This window comes from Ambystoma mexicanum, chromosome 11 (assembly GCF_040938575.1).
Source record: "Ambystoma mexicanum isolate Mex_15411 chromosome 11, UKY_AmexF1_1, whole genome shotgun sequence".
Classification (NCBI taxonomy): Eukaryota; Metazoa; Chordata; class Amphibia; order Caudata; family Ambystomatidae; genus Ambystoma; species Ambystoma mexicanum.
This window is the reverse complement of record NC_090934.1, coordinates 953,811,031-953,824,142: the sequence shown is the minus strand read 5'-3', so window position 1 is coordinate 953,824,142 and position 13,112 is coordinate 953,811,031. Positions and strand designations below refer to the sequence as shown.

The 13,112-nt window shown below is 47.5% G+C and overlaps 1 protein-coding gene across 3 annotated transcripts in view; it reads right to left on the bottom strand.

The window, feature by feature from the left end:
- LRP5 (LDL receptor related protein 5) overlaps positions 1–10,477 on the bottom strand; it is a 680,976-nt gene extending 670,499 nt beyond the window's left edge. Inside the window, exon 1 of one of the 3 annotated variants that reach the window (XM_069624105.1) lies at positions 10,267–10,477. In XM_069624105.1, the coding sequence (XP_069480206.1) occupies positions 10,267–10,327 (61 nt within the window). In that variant the 5' untranslated portion in view covers positions 10,328–10,477. The remainder of the gene's footprint in view (positions 1–10,266) is intronic. The other 2 variants (XM_069624104.1, XM_069624103.1) reach the window with 2 other exon arrangements.
- Positions 10,478–13,112: the final 2,635 nt, after the last annotated feature.

Genomic DNA, 13,112 nt, shown 5'->3' with positions numbered 1-13,112 from the left:
GAAATCAGGCCAGTGTGGCTCAAAAACCGGCACCCTCTATTGAGACATGGAAGCTGCAAAATGGCACACAAGGCTTGACTGCATTAAGTCCTACAGAACAGGAGGATCTGTGATGTGTACGTAGTCCACACTGGCACATCGGGCTCCATTAGTGATGTGGCTACCAGGCTGCCCCCTACTGCCCATTAAAGAAGTCTAGCTGTACCAGGTGGAGACCTCTGCCATCAGGAGAGGCAAGCGGTGGGAAGGGTAACAATTAGCAAATCAAAGAGCCCCATACTCATTCGGCACACCCCACAGTACACCCAGCTCCGAGTGTGGGTAAAGCATTATGGATCTGGCAGCACATAACTCATACACACAACCCCCCAGCTCAGAGCCAGAAAAGGGGGATGGGGGGTGTCTTGCATTTAAAGAAGTACAAGGGGAACCCATCACATGCTAACAAGGGGCTCCAAAATATTCCCCTCCTTGCCAAGAGGCCCAGTCCCCAGCTGGAGGAATTCTCAGTGGTCCCATTGACGTCTTGCTTAAGTGGCCAGGTGAGAAAGCTGACTGCTCTACCACTTTTCCATGCCCACTATGGTGGAGTGGAATTGCTTTATGTAGTCGAAGAAAACTCGTGGTGTATTGCCTGGGGGAATAATTAGTGTTGGTATTGATGGATTGTAATTTATTATTTGAAATGAAAGCAGACTCCGATATGATTCGAGAGCATGGTTAAAAAACAAACAAGTTTGCCGAATGAAACAAAGGAAATTGGAGAAAGTAAAAAAAGGGGCACATAATAAAAGAGAGAAGACAGAAAAAAAGGGAGAAAAAAAATGAGATGCACCACAAAGTATGTGGCCAACTTTGACCTCCTGGATCAAGTCAATGAAATTGTGCAAGTCCAGAGAAAGAAAGCCTAACCGTGCTAACCACCGGTTAAGGCATCTCATTCTAAAAACAAGAAATCTATGCAAATCCAGCATAAGGATCTCACCACCCCCTACCATTAACCCTACTAAAAAAACTGTCCATATGACTGCAAACACCACACAACTACCAAATGCAACACCCACATGCAACACCCACATACGAATACCACATCACCAATTCTAAAAATCGTAGCAAAATACACACCTCCTCCAAGAACCCACTCACTCATAACACGCTCAAACGCCAACCCTGCACCAAAGGCACGCAGATAAACACACCGGGACACCAACCAACCACATCTAGTGGGCACGAAAACCATGATATGGGCTGTGGTCCACGGTATAAATCGCATTGACATAACTTTAGTAATAGCAAAATGAAATGTCTGAAAATCAGAACAAAATGCAATGTCTGAGAAAATTAAATCTAAAAAACAATTCCCCATTTCACCTAAAAAAATGTTATTAATTCTTTAAAGCAAGAACATCTTTTCCCAGAGTGTTAACAAAACATTTTTGTTTTAATTAATAAGCTATCATATTCAAAAGCACACATTACAAAACAATCTCAATGACAATAACATTCAAATATATACTGTGCTAGAAAATATAAAACCAGACTGTGATAAGTATTAAATGGTGAAAGAATAAGTCAATTGAGATTGATAGAGAGAAAATGGAAAAAAAACAAAAATAATAAAGATATTCGTCAAGTGGTAAGAAAACGTTGCCGATTTAATATATAACTAGATAACATTTAAATAGTTAACAAAGTATTGCCATTTCTTATGTTTAAAAGAGAGCAAAGCGAGGTTGAGTGGACAGCAAACCGAACTCTGGGTGGAGGCCATAGAGGGGGGGGTGGACAAACCACAGGACCCAGGGACGGATGGGATCCAAGATGTATTTGCATCCTTTTATGAAAAACTCTATAAAACAGATGCCAATCCAGAGGTGAGAGAAATAACGTATTTGGAGGGAATTTTGATGCCGAAGGAGACCGAGCAAATGGAGGCCCCGGTAACCGCCGAAGAAATCAAGAGAGCAGTGGCAAGACTACAGATAGAGAAGGCCCCGGGGAGGATGATTTCTCGGCTGGCTTTTACAAAGCTTTTGTGACACTCCCCTCCCCCCCCCCATCCTGTTCTTGGTAGAACTGTTTGATGAAATCCTGGCGTCAGGGGAAGCCCCAGAATACGTCTTGCATGCGCCGATAACTAAGGAGGGCATGGACCCCGACTATGTGGATCTTATCGCCCCATCCCCCTCCTGAATATCAACGCCAAAATGTATACACGAGTTCTGGCGGCAAGACTTGAACTATACACGCCCCAACTGATCCATTCTGACCAAGTGGGCTTTATAAAGAGACGTCAGGAGGCCGACACATTGAGAGAAACACTGCACCAGATTCATGAGGCATGTGGAATGGGGAGCTAGAACCAGCACTCCTGTCGGTTCATGCTGAGAAGGCCTTTGACAGAGTTGAATGGGGCTTTCTCAAGGAATTGCTTGGTATGGTAGGCCTGGGCACTAGAATCAGGCAGGATATCATGGCAGTCTACACGTCCCCCCCGGGCATGTGTGGCAGTTAACGGCGGTTACTCCCATTGGTTCGCCTTAAGCAGGGTTGCCCACTTTCCTCGATCAGATTTGCGCTCTCCCTGGAACCGCTAGCTCAGAGAATTAGAGGGGATCCCCACGTAGAAGGATTCATGGTGGAGAGTGTGGAATACAAGGTTGCATTGTACGCTGACTATATGCTTCTGCATATTAGGAACCCCCTAATCTCCATACAGAGGGTAATCGGGTTGATTGAGCGGTATGGAGACCTCTTGGGTTTCAAGAATAATAGGTCCAAATCAGTCCTTTTCCCCCAGGACAGGGACGGAGAGATAAATAGGTTCACCCCATTGGGATTACTGGTCAACCTGGACACATTGAAATACCTGGGGTTTAACCTCACGAGGGACGTGGGAGGCCTATTTCGGGTCAACTTCCCCACACCCCTGTCCAGATTTCGGGCCGAATTGGAAAGATGGGGGAACTGACTATAACATGGCTCGGATGCTTCAATGCCCTTATGATGGTTAGCTTAGCAAGGTTCCTATATGCGTTCCAAATGCTTCCGATCCAGGTCCCAGAAGCCTTTTTCTGGGAGATAAAGGGGGCTATGGTGAAATTCTTGTGGCAGGGGAAAACCCCTGAATATCCTTTGAGGTTCTCACCTTAACAAAAGATAAGGGGCGGGATGGGGCTCCCTAGTATTAAACTGTACTATAAAGCGGCACAGCTTAGGGTCCTCATACCCCATCTCAGAATGCAGAGGGAGTTCCAGTGGGTCGGTCTGGATAACCTCCACATGTCACCCGCCACTGTTGGGGAATGGCTGTGGGTACCAAAGGCAAGCTGCCCCGCAAAATTTGGGACCACCCAATCCTGGGCACAATATGGAAAATATGGAGACAGGGCGCAGAAATGAAGAGAGTTACAACATGACCCTCTCCCCTGAGTCACTTTTGGGTGCCCAGAATACGGGACACGATTCCAAACCCTGAAAGATTTCAAGCGTGGTTTGAGGCGGGCCCTGAGAGAGTTGGCCAACTGTGGAAGGATGGCACCTTTATTTACAGATCTGGAGGGCGAGTTGGGCATAGGCACTCTTTCAGTCTTTTCATACCTTCAGTTGAAGGGGGTAGTCTGGGGAAAAATAGAGAGAGGTTACAGAGGGACCTTACTCCCTTCGAGAAGCTCTTGGATAAAATAAAAAGACAGAAATGAAGGGTCTGATTTCTGTGATGTATGGAATTGGTAACTGCATGGAACGGGTCCACGGAAAGGTTGAGACGGAGACGGGAGAGCGACATGGGGAGGGAAATAGACCATGCGATGTGGTGGAGACTGTAACAGGGCCTCTTAGACATCGATCTCGAGCCAATACAAACTGCATGCCATCAAGCTCCTCCATAGATGGCAATATCATCTTGTTAGGCTCTCAAAGACGTTCCAGAATGCGAGCCCCATTTGCTGGCGCTGATGCAGGGAGAGAGCTGACTATTGGCACATGTGGTGGAAGTGCCCCCGAATACAGGTGTTTTGGGACGAAGTGCTGGGCTGGATCAAGGAACTAGAGGGGGTACACCAAAACGCCTTTCTTGATCTTGTTTTGTAGGGAGGAAGTTGAGGGAGAACTGGGTAAGTTGAGGGGGTTGGCAGCGCCCCTGCTGCTTGCAGCCCGGGACGGTCTAGTGATGAAATGGAAATGTGCTTGTTCTCCATGTAAGAGGGACTGAATCAATGTGGCACTGAATAAATGCACCATGGAAAGAATAATGGGGGTATACATGGGAAGGATGCGCCTCATGAGAACATACGGGGAGAATTTACAAACAAATATTTGAACAATTGAAACAACTGAATGTTGGGGACAAAGATTGATGGCAGGTGGGCAGGTACTATGTTGATCTGGAGGAAACTGGGATGAGCTGCCCCCCTGGGGGGGGGCTGCCACCAGCCGATCCATATCCCACGAATGATTAAAACCTACATGTGGCGGCCAAGGACATTTGTGATACACATGGCTTTACTGCCCTATATCTCGAGACAACTGAAGGCTTAATGTTGTGTTATTTTTTTTCTTCTTTTTACAAAAAGACACCGTTACGGCAGGAGAACTGGGTGGGACTGGCAAGATAGTTGATCTGTTGCCTTGTTCGCAAGGTTTGATGTTTGCGTTGTACGAAAACTAAACATTTTTTAAATAAAAAAATAAATAAAAAAAGGACAGCAAAGGTGCGTTGGCATCAAATGTTATTCCACCCCAGTTTGATAGAGAATTTGAATAATTATATCCTGTCGAGAAATCAGACAACAAAAACTTTTGTAATATAATAAATTACTTCAAAAAGTCACCTTTCATGTAGAAACAGGCTTTATATCAGGGTGCCTGTGTAGTAGAAGAAAGTCGTACCTCGAAAGCAGGCCGCGTCAAACGCCGGACGCAACCTGACGTGGCTGGCAGGAAGTGCGACGCACTTCACACAGTACCGCTCGCTGCGCCCAGACTCCTGGTCGTCGGAAGAGAGTTGAGAGCTAAAGCTCGAGAAACACTTTCAGAGTCACCCAAAAACGAAGATATGAGGTAAGCATAAATCGGACTGGCAAAAAAAAAAAAAAAAAAAAAAAAAAAGTATATTGGGTCCCTCTGGAACGTGATAAGAACAGCTCTGCTTCATGCTGCCATCTCGTATCACGCCCAGCCGCCCCCCTCCCCCAGATAACAAAAACATTCTAAAATCAATTGTTTGCTCAATGGTAAAGAAAATAATACTCAAAGAAGAACAAACATCCTGTTGTCCAAAAATAAAAGGTTGACCATTTTACACGATCTATTCCAAAATGAACACACCCATAACAAATGAAAATAAGTGGTCTTCAAAATTAATGGAAAAAAAATCTCAATATGCTTTTAATCTGATAATGCCTGTATAATCCCCGATTGTTGATGGAATTGTGTTCATGAATTTCATGTGGACATCAATTTACAACTTTGACATGGCTTTTTTTGCCTATTTTTTCAGTACTTGATTAACAAGGTAGGAGTAGTGTTGATCCACCGTCTTGGCCTCGCCTGGATCTTCCAAACCCTGTTAAATGTCCACTATAATGCTCTGAATCTGCTTATGGGTGGCATATTGGCACATCACAAACATACATTTTTTTTTTAATATAAATCCACAAAAACCTCAACTTTTTGGCCAGATCTATCAATGCTGCCAGAGGGTTTTAGAAGTGATATGATATGGCATTTATAACGCGCCTTTACACAAGTGTTTCAAGGCGTGATGAGGCAAGGGAGTGGGAAGACAGACAACTATCCTACTAGGCCAGGTGTCATTCAGATCGCGCAGGGGACGGAGGAGAAGTGTGGAGGGAGGGGGAAGAGGACAGTGCAGTACATGGGATAAGACAATAAAACGATTGCTAGGGTAAAATGGCGTGATAAAGTGGAATCACAAAGCAGATGTGTACATGACACTAGAAGGGTCGCTGGTCTGCGCTTTGTGCCACCTTCTCTAGCAGAAGGCCGCCACATTAGTGCTCTGCTTCTTGCTCATACTGTAAATTGCATTACTTGTGTGAGACAGCATTTGCATAGAGCAACATTTGCTGCTGGTGTGGCAATTTAATGGACCAGTGGATATATTACTAGACAAGACAGCCACTACAATAACTGCAATTAATGACTTGGACACAGTGACGAGCAAAGAAAGCTCGACAATTAATACGTGCAAGAATATGCACCACAAATAATTTTCGGGCAACATTGATCCTTTCTTCAGACGTCAACCGCTACTATTTAAGAAACTTGCAGCATGGTAGGCATGTTAGAACTTGAACGTTCATAAAACGCATGCTCTTGAAAAGGTCGGCTGCTTCCAGTTTGCTTTCTGCGCAATTAAAACATACCCTACTTTACCTTTGGCGATGCGCACATTCAACAGCCCCCTCCCTTCCTCTCCCCACTTCGGAAGACAAAGTCGAGGATGGGGCAATCTGAGTGGAGATGGTTTAACACATGGCGTACAGCCACAGCAATCCCGTGCCTGCTTACATGGGAAATAAAACCATTAAACTGCGGCCTTCTCACTATCGGCGAAATGTTCCTCAGCCGCGCTACCACGGAGTCCAACAATGCTGAGAGCCGCAAACAACCAGTGCGGAAGTCCAAGCCCAACTTCTACAATCACCACAAGGAGGCAACCCCCAATTCATCAACTGAGTGGTCGGGAAAGGCTGTGGGGTGGCGCAGCATAAACATATTCCACAAAAGTACTGTTATATCATCAAATGTTGACGCCGTGCATTCCTTCTTTTTAAAACCAATTAGTACAATATGTGTTGGCACTTTCAGTAATGGGATACACAGCGGTGGAAGCACGACATTCTTGCAGTACGTTCCCACCTTCGTGGATCGAGTTTACGTCCTCCCATACCACGTCCATGTGCCCGTGTTGACACATCCCCCTTTATCCACACATGCAGAGTCTCCAGTTAAGCAAGCTGTGCAATTGCCACCGCAGCAGCGAACTATTTCAGTAGGTCAACTGTCTGAATATGCTAATTTAATGTTGCCACTTTAAAAACATGTGTTTTGTCTTCTTCTGTTGAACAGCGACTGGTGCGCACTACCCTTGCCCAGTCTTAGGAAATTGCTTTTCGAACTTATGTTTGATGTAGCGGTTACTGAAGTGGCAACTATTTGTTTAAATTAAAAATGCATTAAATTGTTATAAGGCTATAACAAATTGACATTTTTTTTGTAATGCAACTCTCCACACTACAATTAAGACTAGACAATCATCACAATCCTACACAAAGTAGTGTTCGCTGCCATCGGAAACAACAAAAAAAAACGGCTAGCTAAAAGGCAACCCTGACCACACTTCGCTCCCCTCGCGGTGGCACATCGGTCAAATCGACTGCACAGAGCGACAGTTTGGATAAACATCTCCTTTGAAACAGTGGGTGGCCCGATTATATTAAGAAAAAAGCATAGGCCCAGGGGCAGCGTTTCGAAAAGTCGAAAAGGACGCACTCGAGTTGTACATTTCAAGGTATTTCAAAGAGTCGACCTCAAAACCGAAATGTGTTCTCTAATGGCTTGGTAAGATTAACAAATATAGGACAATGTTAAAAACCGCAGGACAGCAAATGGCACGAAGCCAGATTGTAAAACAGATTTTAGTGTCTTGTTGTATTGCCCAACTGTACAAGCAGGGGTGTATTGGGAACCAAAAGAGGCCCTGGAAATAATGTTCCAAGTGGCCCCACATTACACATTCTGAGCAAGCTCAACGCTTTACCTATGAGGACATTTGAAAATAGAATACGAAGGAGGCCCAGGGTGCAGAAATGTCCAGCGTTCCCTGTAGGCCAGCCCTGCGAACAAGAATATAAACGTGCTGCTAAAGCAGTCCATGACAGTTTAGTTGCGGTGTAAATACCGGACCGTAACATGAGCGATAGCGAGCGTATATACCAGCAAACACCCTGTATAGTATTTAAAAAAATAAATAAATAAATTTTAAAAAAACTCAATACCCAGAATATACATTTCTAACAACCACAATCCATTGCATAAGAGGAAGAAATGAATATACATAACATGAACATTGGTGCATCTCTCAAAGCGAACACGTATTCTTAAAGGGCTATATTGCTACACAACAAGACAATTATATTTGTGCAGCCTGCAAAATAAATTCAGAAAAGGGGTAATATCCGTCAGAAACGCCTGAGCCCTACATACCACGGTCGATAAAGGACCACTAAATAGGGGAATAATTACACCCATCACTCCGGTATAAAACGGCGATGCCATTGTGTGGCACCCTATAACAAAGTTAAGACTCTTTTATACACAATGCTGAAGTGAAATGGTGCAGTGGATGAATGCATTAATGACAGATATCTGTGTGGGCCCCACTATCTCTGGTGTGAATCCTGGCATGCTCACTTAACATCTCACCCTTCCAAAATTGACAAAACGAATACCACGGAGTTGGGTAATCGCGTCTGTTATCACCTGGAGACATTTCAATTCATGAAGCGGGCAACAAATGTGGGGAATTCAGTGTCCTTTTACAAATACTCATTAGACTACTGTACAAAAGTATCTTAATCTACACATCATAAAACCAAGAGGTAAACACAAAAACTTCAAAGCGACGAACAAATGAGCAAATATTGATGATGAGCAGACACTGCAAAATGCACAGGTGAAGCCATGTAGAAAGCACATGGACAGGTTGACCGACTGGCATTGGGTGGTGTCATGTGTGTACACTCAACAGAGTACTCCAATGAGAAAAACCATAACAAGTACAATAAAATGTTGTCACACAAGAAGGCATTCACCACTACTCACAGTAACGAACAGAACCTACAAGACGTATACAAGCATCAGCAAAGACAATAGGGTTTTCTGTAGGCATTTGCCAGGCACTGTCAATTGTACTACCTGACCAAAAGATGGAAACAGGTGTGATTACCAGTGCATGTAATAGCAGTGCCAGGCAAATCCCAATGTAATACCTGTACACAGGACAAAACTGTGGCTTTGTCAATGTATGTTCTTAACAAGATCTCTTTGCAAGACCACATCAAGTTGCTCAATGCACACTCGGTTAAGACATTATTACACCAGTAACACATTTATAGCTGCAATTAAGCCATGAACTCCCAGCAGAAAGCTTAGAACCAACATCGTCAGGAAAAAGTTTTAAGTTACTCCTTGATAGAGCTATTTCAGAGATATCCGACCAGGGTCTACTTTGGGCGTGGAGAGGCAGGAAGCGGGTGAGAACGGCCACAAGGATTAGCATGGCCAGTCGATGGGTGGGTAAATAAGCAAACAGCCACAAGATGGGCGTCACTCCCCACATACCATCTCCCTTCTAGCTGTACTCCAACTCACTAGTTTTAGCGCTGCAGAACCTTATTTTACACGTACTGTGTAACACCTAAAGCTCACTTTACATGGTGGTAATATAGGAGCAATCAGTGAGCCTAGTCAAAGTGGAGAAGTCTATGTACGCTACAGCCCATGTGCATAATGTTGTGGAAGAGCAGTTTAGCAGTCTTTAGGGGGAACACTGGAGTGATGGTATTTGCGTGTACCCAGAGAGGTCAGTTTGTAAATGCGCCTAAAGCAGTAACAGTCTGTACACATTTACACTTTAGGAGCAGTCTGTACACGTGCACACAGCTGTAGACGCTTTTGTGTGTACTCTTTTCGGGCAGAACGAACGTTTGCACATTGCAATCTATACAACCGCACATTGTATACAGAATATGAACATGTCCACAATGTGCCCAAAACTGTACTTGTGCAGGCTATACGTATGGTATAAACATCTGGACCATGTGGCAATACGTACAAGTGAGATGTGAACCCTGCGTTTCTAAATGAGATTCCCCAAGTACGATCTCTGTCCAGCAGTTTTCACATATTCGCCTCGCAAGAGCACTTAGGTGTACAAAGTAAGAGTGCTCGGTGCAAGTATCTACGGGAATTCCAATATTGTGAACGATCGGAGCTCTGCAAAGAGAGCTGCGAGCCTGCGAGTAAGATGCAGCCGGCTCTCAGGGCCCCTTACAAAGCGCGGGTCAGGGACAAAGGCTGCTTCTCCGAGCAGCTCAATGTGTCCCGAGGTTCCTGGGCAAGCCTACCCCCTCCCTTTACTGTCCCTGAAGTTTCTCAAAGAGCTGTAAAGTGACACCACTCAGCCGGGAGGCTGCGTGCTAGCTTCTACAGCATACACCCAGCGACCCACGAACTCACCCCCCACGGGTAACGCCAAGCCGCAGCTCCCCAACAGCAGCAACAGGAGAGTCGGCTCCATGGCCGTCTCAAGCTGGGGGCTCCATCCCGCTTCACGGCCACTCTCTCAACGCAACACACGGCGGAGACCGGGACAGAGGTGGAGGCCGGGAGACGGGACAACCCTTCCACCGAGTTACGCCTCTACACTGGACAGGCCCGCCCAGCCCCCTAACTGCAACCCCGCCTCTTCACACGAGCGTCAGTCCCCCTGTTGATTCCCACTCCCACAGCGAAGATGGCGCATGCGCGTGCACGTCTTCCCTGCCCCCGTTACCCAACAGACCACTGTGAAGGAAAGTCCTGCCTACTTTTGCAGACTCCTCCTTGATTTTAACTTTACTATACAAGCACCGCCAACAAACGAGACATCTCGAGTCCATCATATATGTCACCAGTGCCGCCAATACTGTTTTACATTGTATACTCGACGTCGCTCATTTGCCGACCGTGTAGGGCACGCCTCTCTTCCATTACGTGTTACGTAGACCCCCCACCCCCCGCCCAAGAGATTTTGAGACAAAGTGCCTGCAAATCTTAAACTTGTACTCCGCTAACCAAATTCTTCCCATTAGATTGACGCATCGCGAGAGTTGAAGGGGTAGCCAAGACCGTCACACAAACAACGTTTTCTCTCCCTTCATTTCAATGTTGGTATTCTGCTACCTCCTGAACATTTTTCTCACCCATATCAGATGAGGAGTGTATGTACTGGGAAAAACACATGTTGAGAGCTGAGGCGAGTTCCAAGTGAGGTTATGTCGCGAGGAGATATGTACGTCGTTCTCCCGTGACAAAGAAATAAGGAGTGGTCGCAGTGGAGTAACTTTGCTGAAAATGTTGGGGGGGGGGACATGACATCGGAAGAAAATGTGTCCAGTCAAATAAATGGGGACAAAATGGTGTGCCATTAAAGTTGGGGGGGACAAACACCCCGTCCCTGTGGCGTTGCCCCGTAAGGGCTGCGCACGCGGCGGCGTGACGTTGCACGTTGCCGCGTGCGGCTTAAATAAACGGGGCGTTCCCGGAACCGCAGAGCGACCGGGGAGCCCGAACCTAACAGACGTGCGAGTCTGAGCTCTGTTGGGTTGGGGGGCTCACGGGCATGCCTGGGGGGCCAAGGACAGACCCCCAACAGTGGCAACGAGTGATGTCGGATGCCCGGGCCCGGCGGTGAAAGGCGTCCGGAATTTTTCTGAAAGGATCGGAACGTTCACGGACGTTTCGTTTCATGCCGTGGCTGCGGACCGCACACGCGGCTGGCGGCCATTTTGCAGACGAGGCCGCGGAACTTCTCTGAGCTCCGGTTCGGACCGAGAAGGTGATCCGGGTCTAATTTTTGGATCTTGTGGGTGCTGAGGACATGATCCACGCGCCCATGCCCATTTTGTGAATTTTCATTTAATTTTGGGATTGTTACGTCGAGTGTTAGCCAGGACAAGGACTAAGATGGCAGGGCCTGTTTAGCCTAGTCCATCCACGTGGCTCAGTTTTTGGGACCTCTACACAGCAGTGCTTTGCTGCAAGGTGGCAACAAGGCACTTCCTCGCCCCCTTCATCATCAGGACACTCTTTTGATCCTCTTCATCATCACAAGGTGGTGGCTGTTTTCAGAGGTCTTCTGCATTTTTCAGCATCTACATCCTCCCGCATGGTGGTGGTGGGAATCTGAGTTGCGGCCTCAGGTCTGGTAGTGGGGTGCCTGTGCGCTCAGTCCCATGTCCGACAGTGACCAGGACGGTGACACCGCGGATCCTGGGGAGGAATCTCAGGACGAAGGTCAGGGGCCTGCACCACAGGCACCACTAGGGGCACAGCCTGTCGGCCCCATCATGGCTCAAGCCAGAGCCCAGGCGGCCCTGCAACCGATACCAGAATTCGATCCTACGGGCCCTCCATCCAGTTTGGGGCCCCGATGGAGGAGGTGGGTGGCCCGCCTGGACATGTACTTCAGGGCTGCTCGAGTGGATGATGATGACAGCATGGTAGCCACCATGCTGTATTCGGCGGGAGCCGCGGTTCAGGAGATCTTCGAGTCGCTGACTCCAGTGGACCAGTCCTATGGTGCGGCGAAAGCAGCCCTCCTTGCGCACTTCCTTCCACTCGCCAACGTGGACTTCGAGAGATTCGTGATGCTGTCGGCCAAGCAGAAGGATGATGAGACTTTGGACACGTTTTACGGCTGCCTACGCCGCCTCTCCCAAGGGTGCGCGTGGGGGGACGCGGAGGACATGATACGGACAATGCTGATCCAAGCATGCTCCTCCGGCAAACTGAGGAGACAGGTCCTCAGGGAGCTGGGAATCACTCTGCACCGTATACTAGAACTGGGTCGATGTCACGAAGTGGCTGAGGCACGGGCGAGCAAGATGGAAGCAGGCTCACGCTCGATCAAAGCCGAAGAGGTGTGCGCTGTGTGGCGGGGCGGCAGAGGAACGAGAAGGCCTGGCGGAGCCCCCCGAGACAGGGCAGGAAGGTCGGGGGAGTCATGCCAGAAATGTGGTTATGACCTCCCCCACTCCACAGAGTGCCCAGCCGCAGGAAGAACATGTGGCCGATGTGGCCTGCCGGATCACTTCGCGAGAGTGTGCAAGTCGGCGCTACCTGTCATGGTACCCAGAGGTCCTGCCCGAGTCTGGACTCCGCGTCAAACACGGCCATCCAACGTGGCCCAGGTGGATCAAGCGGAAGGGGAGGCTCAGGCAGAGGAGGCTGAAGCAGAGGAGGAGGAAAACATCTTCTTCGTCTCAAGCATGGGGGTCCTGAAAGGCAAAAGCAGGAGGCAGCCAAGATGCGTAGTGGAGGTG